The sequence below is a fragment of the Hylobates moloch genome, unplaced genomic scaffold, assembly GCF_009828535.3.
Source record: "Hylobates moloch isolate HMO894 unplaced genomic scaffold, HMol_V3 SCAFFOLD_4, whole genome shotgun sequence".
Lineage (NCBI taxonomy): Eukaryota > Metazoa > Chordata > Mammalia > Primates > Hylobatidae > Hylobates > Hylobates moloch.
The window spans coordinates 53,375,902-53,400,993 of record NW_026652279.1 but is presented as its reverse complement, the minus strand read 5'-3'; the positions used below and the strand labels follow the sequence as shown (position 1 = coordinate 53,400,993).

The 25,092-nt window shown below is 42.2% G+C and overlaps 1 protein-coding gene across 4 annotated transcripts in view; it reads right to left on the bottom strand.

Moving 5' to 3' along the window:
• Window positions 1-682: 682 nt before the first annotated feature.
• The window catches only part of MYH15 (myosin heavy chain 15), a 172,397-nt gene continuing 147,987 nt past the window's right edge, over window positions 683-25,092 (bottom strand). Inside the window, exons 40-45 of one of the 4 annotated variants that reach the window (XM_032150232.2) lie at window positions 21,165-21,290; window positions 12,398-12,568; window positions 9,590-9,694; window positions 4,999-5,094; window positions 3,916-4,050; window positions 683-1,881 (exon numbers count right to left, since the gene is read on the bottom strand). In XM_032150232.2, coding sequence (XP_032006123.1) covers window positions 1,867-1,881; window positions 3,916-4,050; window positions 4,999-5,094; window positions 9,590-9,694; window positions 12,398-12,568; window positions 21,165-21,290 — 648 coding nt within the window. In that variant the 3' untranslated portion in view covers window positions 683-1,866. Of the gene's footprint in view, window positions 1,882-3,905; window positions 4,051-4,998; window positions 5,095-9,589; window positions 9,695-12,397; window positions 12,569-16,682; window positions 16,845-21,164; window positions 21,291-25,092 lie in introns of those variants that run through there. The other 3 variants (XM_032150231.2, XM_032150233.2, XR_009213137.1) reach the window with 3 other exon arrangements.

Here is a 25,092-nt window from a genome sequence, read left to right as displayed (position 1 = left end):
TTCAGGATTGGTAATATGACAACAGCAAATTTCTAAGAAAAGGTTTGGGATATAGAGATGTTTCCTGAATATAAACATTGGCTTATTAAAGGATAATTCCAAACTTACTTTTTACTGAAGTTTTAAAAAATTACTATTCCAGGAAAAAAAAAAAAAGCCCTAGAAAAGTTCCATGTTAAATGTTTCATTTTTTCTCATTGGGTTCAGACCGATGGTAAGAAGGAGCGACTGCTTTGGATACAGCCTGACACACATACCTGCTAGTTCACTCTGTGGCTGTGCATCCCTCTCCGCCAACCACAAAACTCAAATTTGGTTCACCTTGCTCAAAATGGTACCCTGATTTTTCAAGATCATCCACTTTGATCTGTCTGAGCCAACCCTGGCAATTGCAGTCCTCTTGCCACTAGACTGGTTCAGCATAAGCAGGTAAACAAATCTGCTCACTAGGATATGAGGAAAATTATTCCAGAGGTCTGTTTCTGGGAAGGTGTTTCTCCATTTTAAGAAGAGACAGGTTATCATATGGGGAGAAAATGCTCAGGACTGCTGACGTCCTCTTACAGCGACAAGAGATTCAGACAAGAATGAACCTGGGTCCTCTGATACCACTGAGTCCCTGAATTAATCTTCAAGCTACCCATATGAGTCAGGGTTGGATCAGGGAGGCAGAACCAGAATATGACAGAATAAAGATTTATTATAGAGCTTCAAGCTTACACAATTGTGGGTGCTGGTGGAGAAGTCTAGGCCAGGCTGCATCTGGTCCCTCTGCATCTGGTTCTCGGCCTGAAGTCACTGTAGGTTGACTGTGCATGCAGCGAGGATGAAGGGAGGTCCATTAAGAACAAACAGAACCCATGTCTGTCTCACGGCCTCCACTGCAATGCTGTGTGTGATCTCAGGAAAAGCTGGTGCTGGTTGCCATGGAGCTGCACACACACCTGGCCAGGACTCTGCAAAGCTGAAGGAGGAGGCTGGCAGGAGCTGGAAGAGCTCTGGGTCCAGGGAGCTGTCTCTGGTCTCTTCTAGCTCCCCTTTTTGGCCTGGAGTCATATTTTCAAGCTGTCACCATGCTTGGGTCTGCACGCTGACCTTATGAGCATAAAATAGCTGCTGATCAAATTAATGCAAATTTCTTTATGACCTACTCCAATCCAGAACCACGAGAGAGAGGAATTCCGGGACATGTTCGTCCAGCTGAGCTAAATTGGTACTGCACAACTCCAGCATATCACCCGTCACTGAATGTCTTGTGTGGGGTTACCTCCATGTTTAAAGCGTGTACCAGCATATAGCCTACATGTGTGTTGATTAGGAGAGTTTTGCCTACATGTTCAAATTGCCTAACTATGGCTATATTTATATCACAATGCTGAGGGGATCTTATGACTTCCATCCCACCACTGCAGGCTCACAATATACATTCATAGATTTAGGGATGAATCAAGCCAAAGTTGCCTAACTTCAGTAAAAACCATTCACCAACATGCCCTAGTCCCCATGAAGCGTGACTGGTCTAAGGGCATCTTCTATGAGTGCTACCCATTAAGAGGAAATATGGACAAAGGATCAAGTATTTATTCATTTTTTAAACATCAGAATCAAAAAGGTTCTTCCATTTATTTAATCTGTCATGTGAAGCATTAGAAGGTAGTTTACTTGCATTTGAGGATCAAAAACTCCCCATTAACTGCAGAAGCAATGATATTCCCTTTAATTATTTTTCTAATTGCCTTGTTTATATGGTGTGAAAAGCAATTTAAACATGTTTTAAAAAATGTTTCCATGCAACCTAAGTTTTTCGCCATGAAACAGCACCTTCCTTGTACTTCTCCAGCTGTTGTCCTTTCAAAGCAGGGGATGCTATTCTTCTTGAACCTGAAAAACAGAATGTCAGTGTGTTCTGTGAATTTCCTGTAATTTTCACCAGTGGAACACATGCCCAGAACCAAGCTGAGTCCTTTCCAGAGGTAAGCAGGCCTTAGCCAACTCTTCATCAACTTCAAAGGGAGGCAGGGAATTGAGGCAATTATCTGCATTATAGAAAGCAGACCCCGGTAATTTACCCCAAGGGCATGCCCGGTCACTCTCAATTTTCTGCCTGCCTTGTCTTGCCAATGAAGGCAGCACCCCCCTTAGCCAACCCCATGAGGAGAAAGATTCTGCAGCCACATCACCAATTTGCTCCCCAGCCCTGACACAGAATTCTATCAGCAAACCTTTTCCTTGTGCATATGACAGTTGAGGGATTTTTTGGCTTTTCTTCTGTGAAGGGGAAACAATTAGTCATTGCACTGCCAAGGAAGGTTTTCCTATTCCTCTCTGGCCTCTCAAAAGCAATTTCTACTTCACTCACTGTGTTCTTTGTTGAAAATAACTGTGACAAAGTCGAATGCATGGCATCTGTTTTGAAGGCCCTTCGACCTCCTGCAGCTGAATGCAATTGCAGCACATGGGAAGCACCTCCCTAAACAAGTCATTACATGGGGTTGCTGGCGGGCTCTGCAGAGAAGACCCTAAATCCAGTGCCACAACACTTCTCAAATTGAGGCCAAAGTTCAAACCACTTAATTGGCCCTCTCCCATAGGACTTATCCTTGAGGCAGCTATTCAGGCATCAGTAAAAAATTTCTGGAGTCTCTCAGTGATTCGTATTTCTTATATTTAGATCTAAGTATATTCAATATAATCAACTCTTAGGCTCTCCTTCAAAAGAGATGCTTTTGACCTCCCTTAAGGTAGTATTTATGCATATTATTGGCAATCCTATCAACTTACCTTGAAGGGTTACTAGTAATTCAGTTAGGGCCTGGATTCATTTGTATAAAATAATCAGGAGTCCATGGAACAAAGATGATTTTAAAAAGCACAGATGGATCGGCTCAAAATTTGGAGTGAACTCTTTCCATAGTAGACACATATGTGACTTTGTACCATGTCAATATGGAGTCCAAGAGGGAAGATGTTTAAGATTGAGGTAGTGAAGGAAAACAAATGCAAGAGCCTTGCTTTGTAGTTCTCTGCTTTATATTCCTGATTCTGCCCAAAAACACAGAGAAAGAGGGCTAGTGATGCACCACGTTTAAAAAAATAATAATAATGAAATGATGGTGCCTATCTATGCCAGAAGCTATGCTCAGTGATTTCAGGCAATCTATTAGCTAATATCACATTATCCAATCTCCTTTGATTCCTTTCTCCTAAAGCCAGACCTCATTTAAAAACTGTGTGTTCCTGAGAAAATTTCAATAAGGAAGCCAAGACTACCTGACCCTACCAAACATTTAGTACATTGTTCTTTGTCACTCTACCAGTAAAATCAGGGCAATGGCCTCTACCATTAGATTAGAAGAGCCATTTCGTGGACCAAAGAGACATAGAAAGATCCTTTCTCTGTGTTTTCAGGCAGAACGAGGAATATAAAGCAGAGAACTACAAAGCAAGACTCTTGCGTTTGTTTTCCTTCACTGCCTCAATTTTAAACATCTTCCCTGTTGGACTCCAAATTGATATGGTACAAAGTCACGTATGTGTCTACTATGGAAAGAGTTCACTCTGAATTTTGAGCCGATCCATCTGTGCTTTTTAAAATCAACTTTGTCCCATGGACTCTTGACTACTTTACACAAATGAATCCAGGCCCTAAATCTTAGATCCTGCAAGTTAACATGGAAGTAAGCATTTGAAAAGTATAAATACAATGTGCATGCCTCTCAAATGATTAGCATTTCATCTACCTGGACAAGTATAATTTAGTAAACATGGGAAGATTTTATTGGAATCCTTTGTTCTTATCTTTTAAAAGCTTTTAAAGAGAAAAACAAATTTCTTGTTATACTGGTCCATGCAATGACATCAGCCCTAAACAAACATGATTGAAGAGTTAGAACAGAGTTGAATACCTGGCCATACCTTTTTCCCAAACTCTCTTGCTTTAATTTTGAGTTTATTGACTTGAGATTCTGCCACCTCTGCCCTTTCCTTCACTTCATTCAACTCATGTTGCTGCTTCTTATACTTGGAAAGGTATTGATTGGCTTGTGTTTCCTAAAAAATAATAAAAAAAGAAATCTCCATGCCTATATAGTCAGGTTTTTTTTTTCTGCTCTGACATGAGAAAGCTGAATAATGTGAAAAGAATCTAAACTTCTGAGTATTGAATGGGATATCATATTTTGGTATGATATATTAGGATTCAGACGTTCTAGCAGGTATAAGACCCATTTTTTATAACTTTTGTTCCCTGGAAATTCAGAACCTAGTTGGCACTTTTCATCAACTGGATGCAGTAAAGCTCTCACAGACTGAAAATGTGCTAGAATAACCACATCTGTCTATTTTGTCATGAGTTTAACATCATATTCTACCCCTGGGTAGAGGGGGCTTGTCTTTAAATTTATATGGGTCAACAGGTAATTATTAGACCTTGAGCTAGAACAGGTAGTGTTTTAGGCCAAATCATTGAAATAATCAGAACCCCTCAAGAGTTAATATTAGGGATAAATCAATATATATGGCACTTATCAATTACATTCCCTGTAGTTATAGATACTGACCCAGGGATGGCAAGTACATTTCAATTTATGGTGGTTTTGTCCACAACCATATCCAGGATCATCAAGAACAAATACTGTGAACCATGTTTATGTTTACTCAAGGTTTTGGGATGAGGGAGGCCCCAGGGTGACTACCTTGCCCAAAACTGGCCTGTCCTACATGACACTCTGCTTTTACTTATCTCATTTCTTGTTGTGTACCTGTTTGGGTGAAACCACAAAGGTAAAGGAGAGAGCTCTGGCTTCCTGGAGGGAAAAGCCACACACATTTTTGCCATGGGTGAGAATTCTAACTTGAGAAAAAAAACTGAGAATGAGCAGACTCTAAGCTGAGCTGGCCCTCTCTGACAAGCTGCTTGCTGAGCTCAGGGTCACAGATCTCCCTTAATCGAAACAACTCTGGGAAATCCATGAGGCTGAAACTTCCCAAGGCACTCACCGCCACCTCGACTTGCTGCTTGTAATTTTGCACTTTTAGCTGAAGTTTATCCATCTGAGTTTGCATCCTGCTCAGATTCTTCTTGTCTTCCTCTGCCTGCAATACATAGGCATGTATGGGAAGGTGATTCAGAAGATCCAGCAGTCTATGTTGGGGTAGTCTCATGTGGGGAAATAAGGGTTAGGGAACGATATTAAATATCATCTCAGCGTTGTGATTTTAACAATGGGTTTAACTCACCCAAGTTCCAAGAAATTGATAAATAGAACTGTCAGCACTAACAGTCATTTGTTCTGATCCACCAACCTTTGCTGAAATGGGAGTTAAACCCATTAGGTTCAGTTTGGGTCTTCAGTCTTTCCAGCTCAACCAAGCTATATCTGCCTGAAGCTATATCTGTATACTTAAAATTAGTAGTGAATTATCTACGTTATATTTTACTTTAAGGTGCTGGGGGTGGAGGTGCATTCAGATGACGAGAACAGCAATAGCTTTAGCTATAGCTAAATAAAAAGCTTTATCTTTATTTAGCAGGAATGAAGTGCATTATAATAAAAGCCACATACGCAAAACTGAAAACCAATTGCTCCCCAATCAAAACAACTATTCCTTTGAACTTTCTAATTGACTCTTGGTTTTGAGTAATAGAACTATAGAAAAGATAAATTTTTTGGAATTCTGATGCAGAGATAGCAGGGAAGATTCTGCAAGCTGTGGGGACCATGGTGTGCCCATTCTCATTGCCTCAATTACAACCCATCCTCGGGCTGAAGAAAGGAAATCTGGTGGGATAATGTTTCTCAACAGTGCTCCGCAGAGCCTTTGGTATTGCAGGGAGAGAGGAGGTTAGAGGCAGGCAGGTAGACAGGGCTCTGCCTGCCCCCTCTTTCCTCATGCCCCTTTAACTGGAGTATTTCCATATGGGAGCTATTGAACTTTTCAAAGGAAGAAAATATCTCAATTTGCTCAGGGTTGAGAAGCTGATTTAATCAAGAAAGATCTACTACTGCTTAAAATTGTTTTCTGGCTCCATTTGACCTATTCCATCAAATATGAATTTTTTTGGCAGCTTTAATGTTCCCCCTACTTACCTTCCATTCCCCCCACCACCACGAACCCACTCCAACCAGGTCACATTCTCCTGTTTGCCCAGAGCTCTCCTGCTTACTCTGTCCCTCCTTAGGTTTAACCAAGCTGTTCTCACCATCTGGAATGCACCCCCACCACACACACCACCACCTTAAAGTACCATGTAAAAGTAGATATTAAGGCCGGGCGCAGTGGCTCACGCTTGTAATCCCAGCACTTTGGGAGGCCGAGGCGGGCGGATCACGAGGTCAGGAGATCGAGACCACGGTGAAACCCCGTCTCTACTAAAAATACAAAAAATTAGCCAGGTGTGGTGGCGGGCGCCTGTAGTCCCAGCTACTCGGAGAGGCTGAGGCAGGAGAATGGCGTGAACCCGGGAGGCGGAGCTTGCAGTGAGCCGAGATTGCGCCACTGCACTCCAGCCTGGGTGAAAGAGCGAGACTCCCTCTCAAAAAAAAAAAAGAAAAAAGAAAAAAAAAAGAAAAGTAGATATTAATAATTACTAATTTTAACCATCAGGAGGCAGGGATGAATATATATGAAAGAACCTAGTTGGGGAACTGAGACAAGTCTGGTTCACATAAAATCCCTTCTTTGTTTTTATCTGCCTATCCCTCAACTTGTCAGGTTTATAAAATTCAAAAGATTCATAGCATTATGTGCTTACAGTAAATTATAAAATCAACAGAGGTTTAATTGCTAATAATCAGTTTACTGAGAGGAGAGTAAATTGGTGGTAAAGGAGGCCACACAGAAGAAAACTGAAAAAAGCTAGAAGCGGTTGCTGATGTTGCTGATGTCCCTCCCACATGGGAAGGCAAAGCCATTGATGTTAGGCCTAGGTTCCCATCTCAGCTCTAGGGCATTGAGTAACTGGTGACCATGGCTATGCACATCCTAGATTTCCTATCAAGAAAAGAACTTGCCATTCAACTGTGAGAAGTGCAGTTACCTGATAACCTCCAACTGCAGTGCCTTTGGGACCTGCCACAGCATTAGCATTGAGGCCACACACTTCCCAGGCAGCCCCCAGGCAATAGCTAGGCATAGTGAAGTCACTAGTGTCTGGCCATTTCTGCCCAACATGGGAGTCCTTTCTGGGCAATCTTTGTGCTGGAGACTTGCCCAGAGCTGCACTACAGTCTGACGCTCTTCCCTTCTCCTCTTCCTCCCTCAGCCTCTCCCTTCACGTCTCTGCCCCACCCTGCTTGCTTGCATCTTCATCCTTCATAGATGTTACTTCTAATAGATCTCTTGTACATCTAACTCTATCCTGGCATTTGGTTCCTAGAGAACCCTCTCAACACAGCAACTTAACCAAATTGTATTTCCTTATCCCTAAAAATGATACTACATTCTTGACTAGATGTGTAAAGATTAAATAATATCTATACAGATTCCTGGATGTAGGAGGCAGTTGATGGTAGAACCGAGTAGGTGGGTGGAGAGTAAGGGGCAGAGGAACTATCTTGACCTTCTATAGCAATTACAAGTACCTAATCTTATGTTCTGCTTTATAGCACATTTTTCTAGGTGCTGGAGAGAGAAAATAGGACAAGTTTCCAAATGCTAGGGGGATATAAAGGAGAGGATAAATGCAGCATGGGGACCAGCCATAGAACTGCCATGGAGTGGGACCACACTCGACTCCTTTCCAGTAGCAGAATCTTCCCAGAGGACTTTTCCTAAGAAAATGATATTTGTGTCCCTTTCAAAATGACATTTTTAATTGCACCTAGGAATGGGCCATCACCAAACACCCTGCCTCCTTGTCCTGGTGGTTATTTTGATGATTGAGATGACTCAGCGTTAACCTTGAACATTTCAAAATCAAGTACCAGGAAATGTGGAGTGTCCTCTAATGTCTTTTTAAACTTACAGGGTCTAGCCTAATAGATAGCTGATTTGATGGCAGAAAATAGGCCTGTCTAAGCATTCTGCAGACACTTGGAAGAAATTAATAAATGCACCTCATTCTAGTACATGAGAAACACTAGGATTATTACAATGAAGGAACAAAGGTAAGACACAATAGAACAAGAATGCATTCCTTGGGACAATGAAAACCAAAAAATATATAACTTTGGTTTTTTGTTCTATAATGAAGTTGTTTACAGAATAAAACAATAAGAATAATCAATGGGAAAAAGGAAAATCCAGACATTAAAGCAGCATTTCACACCATCAACATGGGTGGCTTCTCCACCTTCCTCAAAGTAGAATAGCAAACTTTTAAGTTCCCAAGGTGTTTACCTACTTAGCCACACATACCATGGGCCCACTTCTCAGTGGCTTTGATGTACCTAGCATGGTCTAAAGAAGTGTCAGACTAACTCATCTTACAAAAGGAACCACTTAATAATAAAAGAGCTGTGCAAGTAGCTCATTTCATCTTAATTAGCCCAAGATGATGCTTCTGAAGTGCTGTGCTTTCTTATCTATCCTTCCTGCTGCAAGGGAAGAAGACTTTGACATCTTTAACAACTCAGCCTCAGGAACCAGAATCAGGACTAGCAGATCTTGCATTGGCATTGTCAAAGAAGCTGTAAAAATGGGTGTCTAAAATGCATTTGCCTTTGTATTGGAATAAGCTATCATGTGCAATGTGAGAGGGCTGGGATAAGCTATCATGTGCAGTGTGAGATAGCTTACTGTCCAGTGTGAGATTGCTGGAATAAGCCATCATGTGCAGTGTGAGAGGGCTGGAAAGTGACTTTTAGCATCTGTGTTCAACAGTGGAAGTCACACATCTACTGTGTCATAGGAGGATGCCAGACCCTAGAGGGGAGAACAATACAGTGCCTCTGCCATCAGAGAATCTATGTTGACTGCATTAGAAAGAAAAGGGAAGCCATGGTTGAAAGTGAAAATGTAGATGATGATATTTTTACTTTAAAAATGCATTAGTTACTTGTAAGAAGTCTGCCCACCTCTTTTCAATTATTGCTTGAGACCAATGTTAGTCAACAGGTTAGATTCAGAAAGCTTCAGAGGTCTCTCTTTAGTATTTTGTTTCCACCTGGCACCAGCAACAGTGTCCTCAATGGCCTTGAATGTTTGTGCAACCAGAAAATAGGAGTGGAAATGCCCCCCGCTGCAATTGAGTCAGCATCCCATGTAACCTGCCAGCTGGGTAGCCACCCCGAGCCTCTGCCATTAACTTCATTTACACATTGTTCTCACTCAGCCACTCACAGGAAGGCATCTTTATGAAAGCACTGTAAACACTATGTGTGAAAAAATCCAGATGGTATAAATAGCTTTTCACTTCTAATTGCAACTTGCCGCTCACATTTTGTTTCCTGAGAGCTCTGAAAAGAGACCGATCCAAACCACTAATAGCACAGGAGCTCTGGGAGGGTGAGTCAGTGTCTACTGCTCAAGGAGAACAAAGATGAAGAGAGAACTGCAGGAGTCCCAGAAGGCCATTTCAGGCTTGAAGGAGTACTTTTCTGCAGGGTAGCGCCCAGCCAGACAAACAGGGAATGGTTTCCTGGAGTACCTGATAGGTCAGCTCTTTGATGCATCGCTCAAGTCTGCGGGCTCCCCTCTGGGCCTCTGCACTGCGACGGATTTCACCCTCCAGTTCACCTTCCAGTTCACGAACCTGCAACCAAAACGTGACCTCAGACCAGACGCTGCCAGCAAGGCTGGCATTCTATTTGCCAATTGGCACAATCATCTGAAAGACAGCAAAGTGTCAAGGGAACATGCATACACAGTTTTTGGTGCTTAAATAGGACAGTGTCTCTGGGAAAACTTGCCAAAAGTAAGATCTTTTATGGATTCATAAAAGAACTGTTTAGACTGAAATATGTGAAAGGCTAATTCACACAGATATGAGAAGCTTTTTTCCTGAATTACAAAACCACACCCAAAGTGTATGTATGAATGTATATGTAAGTATAGAGAGTAAGCAATGTGTAGCCCATTTGAGAATTTGGTCAACATACTACCTAATCTTAAGCTGCTTTCCCTATATTCAGCTCTGACTCTCTAAAGAAATCAGATGCTGAGTTTATGTCACATGTATGTCACCCACAACCCTCCAGTTCTGCTTTATGGGAGAGCTATCATACAGACGAACTGCCTGCAGCCTTATAGAGTTACACAAACGAGCTTAACATTCATTCAACGCAGGTGCCTACTACATACCACACCCCAGTGCTAGGAATAGAGCAGTGAACAAAACAAACAAAAATCTCTTCCCTGAATTAGCATACGTTCTAATGAGGGGAAGCAGACAGACAAAACAAAGTAAAATGTAGGCTATGTTTGATGGAGATAAGTGCCATAGAAAGAAATAAGGCAGGAGAAGGAGTAGGGAGTTGATGTTAGCTGCTCCGCCTGCCTGGGGGGCTCTTGCCCAGATATCCTCTTTTCCTGCTTTCTCCTTGACGCCAATGCCACCTTCTCCAAGAGGCCTTCTTGAGGACGGGAAGGCCAGTGCCCTGAGGCAAGAATGTGCCTAGCGCATCTGACCCCATCTCTTACACCCCACTGGAGCCATTCTTCCCTCCTGTACCTCCTCAGAGAGGTGCAACGTGAAGGGAGGGGAGCAAGTGTGAGACTTCCTTGTGGATGAAGCCCATTTAAAGCAATCTTCTGACACCTGCCATATAGGAACCTGACAGTTCTGTCTGTTGGGATGTGAGCTCTTACAGGCCCCTCTACTTTTTTTTAAGCACTCCTTAAGAATTTTGGGGGGCTGATTAAAGTGATTAAAACACCTTGGGGAAAAACTGCTCTACTAAAGCAAATCCTAGACATCATGTAATTCCACCTGTAAATACTATTGGATATCATTCTAATACGTAATGATGGTATCAGGGTTGTGACTTTAAGAATATTAACCATAATTCCTTAGTATTATCTGATATTAAGGAGTTCATTGCTGGTCGTTGCTACTGAGTTATCACTGGTTCTACGCCATAATAGTGAACAAACAGCAATTGAAAATAAAATCTGGCAATCTTAAAACTGAGTTGGAAAAACCAGTTTCATGTATTTTTTAGGGGAAAAATGCATACTTTTAAATTTTATACCTATATGCCGTTTCTCTTATACCAAAAATCTTGGTTCTTATATATGTCATTGGATAAACTTACTGCTAATAGCAATTAAATGTTGGTATTTTGAAGTTGTAAATGCATGGTTTTTGCCATTCTTTTGTTATTTTGTCCTTATTTTGAGGGATGTATGGACAAAATATTATGTTTAAAAGTCACTGAGAATAATTCTTACTTGTGTATGTTTAACGCCCCCAATTTAATATATCATTAACTTCATTTGCTTCCATTGGTGTTAAAATTTTAGAGACTGCTGAGTTTTTTTCTTTGACTTAAACTTGTTTTTTTAATTATAAAGTATGCAAATGATTTATATGATTTTCCAATCAAAACAACTAAACAAGGTACCTTAGGAAGGTCCAACTGTCATCTCTGTGTTATCCTCTTATAGATAGCCACTTTTATTTTTCTGATTTATTCTGTTACCATTTCATTTTGAAAATATAAGCAAATGTGTACACCCTCATATTCTCCCACTTTCTTGAACAAAAAGGTATACGCTTTCCACATTGCCCTCACTGTATGACTGTATAGAGGTACCCGAAATGGACGTGGGTATTCCATTGTATGGATATACCATAAACGTGCAAAGGTGATACCTTATTTTTTAGAGGCCCTTTTGAACAATCGAATCCTAGTTGAATATTCTTTCCATTCCTGTAGCATTTATCATATGCCTTGTCTGTAGTCATTAAAATTGATTCAATAATTTTACAAGTCTTATTTTCAAGATGAGTTATTACTTGTTTTTAAGCTCCCTGAAGGCAGATACTACATCATTTCTGTCAGTCCTTACTGTATCTTCTCTGAGTCTTTCTTGATCATTGTTTTAGTTGTTTTCCCTCTCCTTTCTCTGGCTGTCAGAAAATGGGCATTCTCTGCAGAGGAAATAACAGGAGAAAAGGCACAGAAGCAAGACTTCCAGGGGTGTGTTTGGAAACACCAGGTAGCCCTGGAGTGACAGCCTGGAGCTGGTGAGGTGAGCAGGAAGGGCTGCAATGTTAGTTAGCAAGAGGGAAGGCAAATTTCATCCAGTCCAAGGAAAGTCCTATGTGCTCACCCAAATTCAAGCAAAGAATGAATGCATATATTGAGATCTGACACTCCTAAAGATCTGAAAGTGCTAAAAGCAAAAGTGATAAAGGGTGTATGTGTTGGGGGGCAGATCTGATGTCACATTCCAGGACCAAGAGGTCTTGAATTGGGGACTGTCAAGCCCTCATGATTACCCAGACTCCTACCCTGGATTCTAGTTTCTGGATTTGCTTTCTACTCCCCATCAGGGCCATCTGTTCAGCTTCAGCCAGCCTTTTCTGTAAGTCTGTAATTGTCTGCTCCATATTTTCTCTTGTCCTTTCCAAGTGGGCAATGGTATCTTGCTTCTTCTTCAGTTCTTCTGACAAGTTTGCTGCCTAGCGGGGTGAAAAAAGGGATGGAGCTAGTTCAGCAGTCAATTGATCTTTTTTTTTTTTTTTTTTTTTTTTTTTTTGAGACAGAGTCTCGCTCTGTCACCCAGGCTGGAGTGCAGTGGCGCGATCTCGGCTCACTACAAGCTCCGCCTCCCGGGTTCATGCCATTCTCCTGCCTCAGCCTCTCCGAGTAGCTGGGACTACAGGCGCCCGCCACCACGCCCGGCTAATTTTTTGTATTTTTAGTAGAGACGGGGTTTCACTGTGGTCTCGATCTCCTGACCTTGTGATCCGCCCGCCTCGGCCTCCCAAAGTGCTGGGATTACAAGTGTGAGCCACCGCGCCCGGCCCAGTCAATTGATCTTAACATTTTTACCCATGATCTTTAGTTCCTGTTCTGACTGGCTGCCACGCCTTGCCTCTATGTATGTGATCTCTTCCCATTATAATCTCCCCAACCACTACCACCCTCGAGTTTGTTAACAGTAAGGCAATAGAGACAGCAGTAGCTACAGGAGAAAACAGGGTAAGGAGTGGTGGAAACAGACCAAAGATGAAGAACCATATGAACATTATTACACAACACCTGTATTAAAAGAAAGATGAGGGGTGGAACCAAGATGGCCGAATAGGAACAGCTCCGGTCTACAGCTCCCAGCCTGAGCGACACAGAAGACAGGTGATTTCTGCATTTCTGTTTGAGGTACCAGTTTCATCTCACTAGGGAGTGCCAAACAGTGGGTGCAGGACAGTCAGTGAAGCGCACTGTGCACGAGCCGAAGCAGGGCGAGGCATTGCCTCACTCGGGAAGCGCAAGGGGTCAGGGAGTTCCCTTTCCTAGTCAAAGAAAGGGGTAACAGACGGCACCTGGAATATCGGGTCAGTCCCACCCTAATACTGCGCTTTTCCAACGGGCCTGGTAAACGGCACACTAGGAGATTGTGTCCCACACCTGGCTCAGAGGGTCCTATGCCCACGGAGTCTCGCTGATTGCTAGCACAGCAGTCTGAGATCAAGCTGCAAGGCGGCAGCGAGGCTGGGGGAGGGGCACCCACCATTGCCCAGGCTTGCTTAGGTAAACAAAGCAGCCAGGAAGCTCGAACTGGGTGGAGCCCACCACAGCTCAAGGAGGCCTGCCTGCCTCTGTAGGCTCCACCTCTGGGGGCAGGGCACAGACAAACAAAAAGTCAGCAGGAACCTCCACAGACTTAAATGTCCCTGTCTGACTGACAGCTTTGAAGAGAGTAGTGGTTCTCCCAGCACGCAGCTGGAGATCTGAGACCAGACAGACTGCCTCCTAAAGTGGGTCCCTCAACCCTGAGCAGCCTAACTGGGAGGCACCCACCCAGTAGGGTCAGACTGACACCTCACTCGGCCAGGTACTCCTCTGAGACAAAACTTCCAGAGGAACTATCAGACAGCTGAATTTGTGGTCTCACGAAAATCCGCTGTTCTGCAGCCACCGCTGCTGACACCCAGCAAAACAGGGTCTGGAGTGGACCTCTAGTAAACTCCAACAGACCTGCAGCTGAGGGTCCTGTCTGGTAGAAGGAAAACTAACAAACAGAAAGGACATCCACACCAAAAACCCATCTGTACAACACCATCATCAAAGACCAAAAGTAGATAAAACCACAAAGATGGGGAAAAAACAGAGCAGAAAAACTGGAAACTCTAAAAAGCAGAGCACCTCTCCTCCTCCAAAGGAACGCAGTTCCTCACCAGCAACGGAACAAAGCTGGATGGAGGATGACTTTGACGAGTTGAGAGAAGAAGGCTTCAGACGATCAAACTACTCGGAGCTACAGGAGAAAATTCAAAACAATAGCAAAGAAGTTAAAAACTTTGAAAAAAAATTAGAAGAATGGATAACTAGAATAACCAATGGAGAGAAGGGCTTAAAGGAGCTGATGGAGCTGAAAGCCAAGTTTCGAGAACTACGCGAAGATTGCAGAAGCCTCAGTAGCAGATGCGATCAACTGGAAGAAAGGGTATCGCTGATGGAAGATGAAATGAATGAAATAAAGCGAGAAGGGAAGTTTAGAGAAAAAAGAATAAAAAGAAATGAACAAAGCCTCCGAGAAATTTGGGACTATGTGAAAAGACCAAACCTACGTCTGATTGGTGTACCTGAAAATGACGGGGAGAATGGAACCAAGTTGGAAAACACTCTGCAAGATATTATCCAGGAGAACTTCCCCAATCTAGCAAGGCAGGCCAACATTCAGATTCAGGAAATACAGAGAAGGCCGCAAAGATACTCCTCGAGAAGAGCAACTCCAAGACACATAATTGTCAGATTCACGAAAGTTGAAATGAAGGAAAAAATGTTAAGCGCAGCCAGAGAGAAAGGTCGGGTTACCCACAAAGGGAAGCCCATCAGACTAACAGCTGATCTCTCAGCAGAAACTCTACAAGCCAGAAGAGAGTGGGGGCCGATATTCAACATTCTTAAAGAAAAGAATTTTCAACCCAGAATTTCATATCCAGCCAAACTAAGCTTCATAAGTGAAGGAGAAATAAAATACTTTACAGACAAGCAAATGCTGAGTGATTTTGTCACCACCAGGCCTGCCCTAAAAGAGCTCCTGAAGGAAGCACTAAACATGGAAAGGAACAACCGGTACCAGCCACTGCAAAAACATGCCAAATTGTAAAGACCATCGAGGCTAGGAAGAAACTACATCAACTAATGAGCAAAATAACCAACTAACATCATAATGACAGGATCAGATTCACACATAACAATATTAACTTTAAATGTAAATGGGCTAAATGCTCCAATTAAAAGACACAGACTGGCAAACTGGATAAGGAGTCAGGACCCATCAGTGTGCTGTATTCAAGAAACCCATCTCATGTGCAGAGACACACATAGACTCAAAATAAAGGGATGGAGGAAGATCTATCAAGCAAATGGAAAACAAAAAAAGGCAGGGGTTGCAATCCTAGTCTCTGATAAAATAGACTTTAAACCAACAAAGATCAAAAGAGACAAAGAAGGCCATTACATAATGGTAAAGGGATCAATTCAACAAGAAGAGCTAACTATCTTAAATATATATGCACCCACCACAGGAGCACCCAGATTCATAAAGCAAGTCCTGAGTGACCTACAAAGGGACTTAAACTCCCACACAATAATAATGGGAGATTTTAACACCCCACTGTCAACATTAGACAGATCGACGAGACAGAAAGTTAACAAGGATATCCAGGAATTGAACTCAGCTCTGCACAAAGTGGACCTAATAGACATCTACAGAACTCTCCACCCCAAATCAACAGAATATACATTTTTTTCAGCACCACACCACACCTATTCCAAAATTGACCACATAGTTGGAAGTAAAGCTCTCCTCAGCAAATGTAAAAGAACAGAAATTATAACAAACTGTCTCTCAGACCACAGTGCAATCAAACTAGAACTCAGGATTAAGAAACTCGCTCAAAACTGCTCAACTACATGGAAACTCAACAACCTGCTCCTGAATGACTATTGGGTACATAATGAAATGAAGGCAGAAATAAAGATGTTCTTTGAAACCAACGAGAACAAAGACACAACATACCAGAATCTCTGGGACACATTCAAAGCAGTGTGTAGAGGGAAATTTATAGCACTAAATGCCCACAAGAGAAAGCAGGAAAGACCCAAAATTGACACCCTAACATCACAATTAAAAGAACTAGAAAAGCAAGAGCAAACACAGTCAAAAGCTAGCAGAAGGCTAGAAATAACTAAAATCAGAGCAGAACTGAAGGAAATAGAGACACAAAAAACCCTTCAAAAAATTAATGAATCCAGGAGCTGGTTTTTTGAAAAGATCAACAAAATTGATGGACCGCTAGCAAGACTAATAAAGAAGAAAAGAGAGAAGAACCAAATAGACGCAATAAAAAAATGAAAAAGGGGATATCACCACCGATCCCACAGAAATACAAACTACCATCAGAGAATACTACAAACACCTCTATGCAAATAAACTAGAAAATCTAGAAGAAATGGATAAATTCCTCGACAAATACACCCTCCCAAGACTAAATCAGGAAGAAGTTGAATCTCTGAATAGACCAATAACAGGTTCTGAAATTGTGGCAATAATCAATAGCTTACCAACCAGAAAGAGTCCAGGACCTGATGGATTCACAGCCGAATTCTACCAGAGGTACAAGGAGGAACTGGTACCATTCCTTCTGAAACTATTCCAGTCGATAGAAAAAGAGGGAATCCTCCCTAACACATTTTATGAAGCCAGCATCGTCCTGATACCAAAGCCTGGCAGAGACATAACCAAAAAAGAGAATTTCAGACCAATATCCTTGATGAACATTGATGCAAAAATCCTCAATAAAATACTGGCAAACCGAATCCAGCAGCACATCAAAAAGCTTATCCACCATGATCAAGTGGGCTTCATCCCTGGGATGCAAGGCTGGTTCAACATACGCAAATCAATAAATGTAATCCAGCATATAAACAGAACCAAAGACAAAAACCACATGATTATCTCAATAGATGCAGAAAAGGCCTTTGACAAAATTCAACATCTCTTCATGCTAAAAACTCTCAATAAATTAGGTATTGATGGGACGTATCTCAAAATAATAAGAGCTATCTATGACAAACCCACAGCCAATATCATACTGAATGGGCAAAAACTGGAAGCATTCCCTCTGAAAACTGGCACAAGACAGGGATGCCCTCTCTTACTGCTCCTATTCAACATAGTGCTGGAAGTTCTGGCCAGAGCAATCAGGCAGGAGAAGGAAATAAAGGGTATCCAATTAGGAAAAGAGGAAGTCAAATTGTCCCTGTTTGCAGATGACATGATTGTATATCTAGAAAACCCCATTGTCTCAGCCCAAAATCTCCTTAAGCTGATTAGCAACTTCAGCAAAGTCTCAGGATACAAAATCAATGTACAAAAATCACAAGCATTCTTGTACACCAATCACAGACAAACAGAGAGCCAAATCATGAGTGAACTCCCATTCACAATTGCTTCAAAGAGAATAAAATACCTAGGAATCCAACTCACAAGGGATGTGAAGGAGCTCTTCAAGGGGAACTACAAACCACTGCTCAATGAAATCAAAGAGGATACAAACAAATGGAAGAACATTCCATGCTCATGGGTTGGAAGAATCAATACCGTGAAAATGGCCATACTGCCCAAGGTCATTTATAGATTCAATGCCAACCCCATCAAGCTACCAATGACTTTCTTCACAGAATTGGAAAAAACTACTTTAAAGTTCATATGGAACCAAAAAAGAGCCCGCATCACCAAGTAAATCCTAAGCCAAAAGAACAAAGCTGGAGGCATCATGCTACCTGACTTCAAACTATACTACAAGGCTACAGTAACCAAAACAGCATGTACCAAAACAGAGACATAGATCAATGGAACAGAACAGAGCCCTCAGAAATGATGCCGCATATCTACAACTATCTGATCTTTGACAAACCTGACAAAAACAAGAAATGGGGAAAGGATTCCCTATTTAATAAATGGTGCTGGGAAAACTGGCTAGCCATATGTGGAAAGCTGAAACTGGATCCCTTCCTTACACTTTATACAAAAATTAATTCAAGATGGATTAAAGACTTAAATGTTAGACCTAAAACCATTAAAATCCTACAAGAAAACCTAGGCAATACCATTCAGGACATAGGCGTGGGCAAGGACTTCATGTCTAAAACACCAAAAGCAATGGCAACAAAAGCCAAAATCGACAAATGGGATCTCATTAAACTAAAGAGCTTCTGCACAGCAAAAGAAACTATCATCAGAGTGAACAGGCAACCTACAGAATGGGAGAAAATTTTTGCAACCTACTCATCTGACAAAGGGCTAATATCCAGAATCTACAATGAACTCAAACAAATTTACAAGAAAAAAACAAACAACCCCATCAAAAAGTGGGCAGAGGATATGAACAGACACTTCTCAAAAGAAGACATTTATGCAGCCGAAAAACACATGAAGAAATGCTCATCATCACTGGCCATCAGAGAAATGCAAATCAAAACCACAGTGAGATACCATCTTACACCAGTTAGAATGGCCATCATTAAAAAATCAGGAAACAACAGGTGCTGGAGAGGATGTGGAGAAATAGGAACACTTTTACACTGTTGGTGGGACTGTAAACTAGCTCAACCATTGTGGAAGTCAGTGTGGCGATTCCTCAGGGATCTCGAACTAGAAATACCATTTGACCCAGCCATCCCATTACTGGGTATATACCCAAAGGACTATAAATCATGCTGCTATAAAGACACATGCACACGTATGTTTATTGCAGCACTATTCACAATAGCAAAGAGTTGGAACCAACCCAAATGTCCAACAACGATAGACTGGATTAAGAAAATGTGGCACATATACACCATGGAATACTATGCAGCCATAAAAAATGATGAGTTCATGTCCTTTGTGGGGACATGGATGAAACTGGAAAACATCATTCTCAGTAAACTATCTCAAGGACAAAAAACCAAACACCGCATATTCTCACTCATAGGTGGGAATTGAACAATGAGAACTCATGGTCACAGGAAGGGGAACATCACACTCCAGGGACTGTTGTGGGGTTGGGGGAGGGGGGAGGGACAGCATTAGGAGATATACCTAATGCTAAATGATGAGTTAATGGGTGCAGGAAATCAACATGGCACGTGGATACATATGTAACAAACCTGCACATTGTGCACATGTACCCTAAAACCTAAAGTATAATAATAAAAAAAAAAAACTATGAGAAAAAAAAAAAAAAATGACCAACTGAAGCAATGGCTTTTAACTGAATAAAGCACTGGGATGATTGATTATTGAATAAAGTAACCGGTGTCACATTAATGCACCAGGAAAGATATGGAGAAGTGCCTACAAAAATCTTTTCACATCTTACTTCTATAATTCTGTGATTCACTACACAAACAAGTTTGGCTCCAGGAATTTGGCAGTAACAGATGCTCTCACTGCCAATAATCTGGCATGAAAAAGGTTAATTGTGAAGCCTGCTCTTGGCTTTGGCTATGTGTACAAGGGCTTGGTGTCTCCATGCAATCATTAAGAACTGTTTTGAGAATCTCTAGGTGCATTTAATGTAAGAATATGGCCCTCACAGCCAAAGCTTTTCTGTCTATCAGGTTACCAACCATCTGCAGAATTTAAGTGTGAGACTTCTATGCAGATGGTGAGGGCAAAGAATGAATTACATTCTGTGATGTGGGGTTGGGACTCAGAGCTAAACTGTGGGAGGTTTGGAGGGTGGGGTCAGAGATGAGTTCACTTTTCAACACTGTCAAGAAAATCTTATCAAGGCGATTAAGCAGACAGCATCTTCATAATGTATGATTGCATACGTTTATCAAACAGGAGCAGCTATTTTTATTCCTTTCTACCTGTGTGGATTTTCATAAATGTTACACGTTACACGTATTTGTTCCCTTGGCCATCAAACATCTTCAAGTTTTCACACATCTCATTTTCCTCCGAGATCAGAATACGTGCCTTGATACAAAAGGGATGAGTGATAGGCATGGTTGCCCATTCTTAGAGGGGGCTGGATTCTACAACGATTAGGTGGTTGGGATTTGGTGCAATGGTTTTCTTTAGTTCCCCAAGGGTTAAATAACTTGAGCAAATATAGATACAAGCTCTTCACCTCCTTTGAGTTTTAAAGTGACTAATGTAAAATATAATCAAATGTCCTGTCTCCTAGTTTAGCAGGGGGATCTGCTTCCCTTCATGTGGGAGGATCAGAGCTGTTGCATATGGTTGTGCATTTGATGGGCTGCACAAAAGCTCTTGATGGAGAAGGGGTGAGCAGAGACGGAAACCAACCCCAAGCCCCACTCTGCAAGCTCTGGGACCTTCAAAGCTGAATCTGCCACACACAAACCTCCCCCTCCACTAATATATTTTTACCAGTGGTACCTTCCGCTGACCATGCCCTCTGAGAGAAGTGCTGCATCTGCCCACAGGGGGTGCCCAGAGGGTGGCCTTTTTTCAGTCCCTACAAAGATGCACCAAAGCTGGCAGCCAACTCTGAGCTCAACATCATTTAGGAAAATCACTGCCATCAACAACTGGAAAATAAAGTACAGCAGCCCTGAAACCCTTTTTTAGCAACCTGATTTTGCTCTTCAAGCAGTAGTACAGGTTGTAAAAAAAAAAATAAGTGAATTAAGCATTCTTTCCAAATCCTCATCTTAAAATTGTTATAGACCCTAGGAAAAATAGCTTTTTGTAAGGAAACACAGAAAGAACTGTTTCTAGACACTAGATATATTGATTCACAAATGAAAAATGGCTTAACCAAAACAAAAGAAGACTCCTGCTTTTATAAGGTTTTGCTTATAGCAATTCAACTGCTCCTTTTCATCACCAGGGTATGTTGGTGGGAGGAGCTAATTGGCCTCATTTTTCAAGACGAGAACAGGGAGGCAGAGAGGTCAGACTAACCTCCTCTTGGCTGTATGGGAAATCAATGGAATACTTTTTGGCTGCAGATGTGCCCCTGCCCCTTGGCCACTGCGCCAGTGAACTCTGGAAGACAGGATTGAGTAGGTGGTCAAGGGACCCACCTCAATGGCTGCCTTCTTGGCCTTCTCTTCTGCATTTTGACACTCCTGCACCACCTCTTCAGCTTCTTTCTGCATCCGGGCAACATCAGCCTCCAGTTTCTTCTTCTGGCTGAGGAGGCTTGTGTTCTAAAGAAAAGCAGCATTCCTATTAGGCAAGTAAAAACCAGCAATGCAAATGCAAGCTGGTCTGTTCAGGACATGCAATGGGAGTCAGCTCTGGCCAGAAGCAAATTTTATTATAGTGAGCCATATTCCCTTAAGCAATGTTCCCAACCCCAAACGGCTTTTGCCATCAAACTTGAATGGAAGGGATTTCACCCATTAGAAGTTCAGGACTAAAGAGATGGCAGCCTGAATCAGAAGGGAGGAGGGGTATCTAGATAACCTACAAGCCCCAAACGTGTTTGGTTTTCAATGGGTTGAGGAAATGTTTCTCTGCCATTTGCTTTTGGATGTGGTAGAAACAAGTGTTCTAGAGCAGAAGTTGGGGTCAATTGCAGACATCTGAGGAGCAGAGGTTGGGGAATAAAAAGTGTAACTCCAAGTATGCTGCTCCAGAAACAAACAAAAAAAATCATTCCTCTTCTTTTTCTACTTCCCTTCCTATCTTACTTTACAGTGAGGAGGTGGGGAAAGTAGTTCAGAATAAGCCTCCTCCTCCAGCCCTTAGGTACCCTCATTACCACGGAGGATTCTTTGTGTTCTGTGGTTGGTGCTGCCCTAATTCTTTCCTTCCTGAGTTGTGACACTAGAGGCCAAATATCCTTTTGCTGCTATTTGGTCTGTGTTTGAAGCCCAGCTTTTCTGAGGCTGTGAAGACTCACAGTGTATATAGAAGGCATAGGCTTTCTATTTTATTATTTCTCCTTTCACTTTAGATGTTTCACATTCACTTGCCTCTGGCTAGTGCCTTTCTCAGTAGCAGGATGAAGACTTGGAAATAGAAAGATATTCCAGGCCAGGTGGGGTGGCCCATGCCTGTAATCCCAGCACTTTGGGAGGCTGAGGGGGGTGAATATCCTGAGCTCAGGAGTTTGAGACCAGCCTGGGCAACATGGTGAAATCCCGTCTCTACCAAAACTTTTACCAAAAATAGCTGGGTGTGGTGGCATACAGCTGTGGTCCCAGTTATTCGGGAGGCTGAGGTGAGAGGATTGCTTGAGCCTGGGAGGCAGAGGTTGCAGTGAGCCAAGATTGCACCATTGCACTCCAGCCTGAGTGACAGAGTGAGACTCCATCTCAAAAAAGAAAAATAAAAAATAGAATGATATTCCAGCATCACTGGTTCTATCTACCCCACCTTCTCTATGGCATGAAGCATCTTTATCGAGACTGCCATCTTTTGTCCTTATGGAGAGCCAGGCCCCATATACCTCCAAGATTTCCACTGCCATGGCCTGAGAGATGGGGTAGAAATAAGTTGTATTTTCCTGAAGTGTTTTTTGGATGCTCACAGAACAGACTCCATAGAAACCATTTCTTTGTAGAGGAAGGTACAAGTACAAATACTAATTTGTTTGTACATAGAATCATTTAAAATTTGCTAGGGAGACAAGGTTTTAAATCTTTGCAAACTGAATTACTCTGTTTTTTTTTCTTTCTTTTTTTTTTTTTTTTTTAGGAGAAAGGGAGTTAGGGAGTGTTTTGCAGAAAGGTAATCTAGATTGTCACAGCTCAGGTTTGAAAAAGGCACTTGTAATCAGTCAAAGATGAATTTAGCCTCATATGTTAGTCCTAGGCTAGAGATCTGGAAATGCAGGAGGTAGCTAAGAAGGCTCCCTAAAAGGTTCAGTATGTTTTGCTTGATAATGTTCTAATAACTGCAAGGTGCCCCAGCATGGTTTAGGATGGGGAGAGGTCCTTGTGAATAATATCACCTAGACCAGTGCTGGTCAAAGGGTAGTCTTTCTATGAGCAGTAGCACCTGAGAACATGTTCACTTTCTAGGTCCCATTGCAGAGCTTCTGATTTAGTGGATCTGGGCTGAGATCTGAGAATTTACATTTTTGTGTTAGGGATTCTTATATGTACACATCAAGTTTCAGAAACTCTGCCCTAGAGACCAGGTCTCCTCTACCTAATTTTCTTTTTCCCCAAATCCTCTCCTCTCTATGCATGCTTTTTCTCTAGCTGATCCTCATCTCTCTCTAGGCTAGTGATTTTGCATCATATTGGATCCTACTGGTGCATTATCATGTATAATAGGCATGGCAAATGATTTGTTACCAATAGCAATTAAGTACTATAGACCAGCGGTCCCCAACCCTTTTGGTTTCATGGAAGAAAATTTTTCCATAGACCAGGTAGTGGGGTTGGAGGGGGAGATGGTTTGGGGATAAAACTGTTCCACCTCATATTATAAGGCATTAGATTCTCCTAAGGAGCATGCAACCTACATCTCTCACATGAGCAGTTCACAAGAGCATTTGCGCTCCTATGAGAATCTAGTGCTGCTGCTGATCTGACAGGAGGCAAAGCTCTCTCTCCTGCAGCTCACCTCCTGCTGTGCAGCCCAGTTCTTAACAGGCCCCAGACCTGTACTGGTCTATGGCCCAGGGATTGGGAACCCTTGCTCTAGACAGTGGATGAGTTACTTTTTTTAAAAAGTCTGTAGTCTATTTTATAAGAATCCAACTCATTGTATTTAAACTTTCTTGAAGGAGAAAAAAAATGTTTGAGTTAGCCTGTTGGGAATTATCTATAACCTACAGACTATTTGTTCTATACCACATGGTACCCAGATGGGATTGTGTCATACACATGGACACAAAAGTCACACTGTAGGCACAAACTAATTACAACATCTTTCAACAGGCAGATTTCTGGTTTATACTTTCTTTTATCCAGTATTTTTCAGTAGGGGGACAATTGGCATTCTGGAAGGGGCAGTTCCTTGGGATTATCCTTCACCTTGAAGAAGTTTTGGTATCTCTGGACCCTACTCACTAAATGCCAGTGGTATTTCCCAGTCACTGTGGCAACCAAAATGATCCCACAGATGTTTCTAAATGCCCCAGAGTGTAGCAGTTCTGCCCCTAGGTGTTTTAATATGTCCTTCACAATAATCACCACAGTAAAACTTCCTAAAATGCAAATCTGATAACTTCACTCTTAGCTACTCAAAATTCTTCAGTGGATCTCCATGAGCTACAAGATAAAATTCAAACTCCATCACTCTCAGGCTCAGGGTCCCTGGTGACCTGGCCCCACCTATCTCAGCATGATTTCTGATCCTTCTGGCTACCCATCCAATACTCTAGCATGTGAATTTCCCTTAGAATCCTAAACTCCTTCCCCCCGCCCCCATGCCTCTGCCCTAGACTTTCCTCTCTACCTGGCTGGCTTCTTACATGTCCTTCATGACTCAGACGAAGCATACTGTGCATCTACCTAACTCTCAGATTGTCAAGGAAGGCATTCTGTAGGGGTGTGCTTGCTATATCGTTATACTCTTAGCAGTGTACTACAATTGCTTAGTTCAATCTTCATTTTTTTAGGACAGTGGAGACATTCTGTGTCTATACCATCCATACCAGTCCAGGTTATGGTGGGGGTGCCCTATAAACACTTATCACACAACCCATTTACTATAGATGTTTGTCCTAGAAACTATGGCTTCTTCTGATTCTAGGATAAGGAGAAGGATCTAAGAATTCTTGCTTCATGTCACTTACGTAACCTTCCATTAGAAGCCAGAGTCCAGACAGTGTATCATATTTGTCAGCAGCCACTCAGAATTGTTAGGGCTTTCCTGGCTCCAAGGCAGGAGCATCGTTTTTATCCTGGGATGCTGGGGAAGCACATGGCTTAGAGAGAGCAGGAGAACCAGGAGCAGGAGTGGTTCTGGAACATTAGGGAATGTTCATCCCTCCCTCCCCAACATCGTGGCTGTGGATGCCCTGACAATCCATTCTTCTGGCATAAGGCT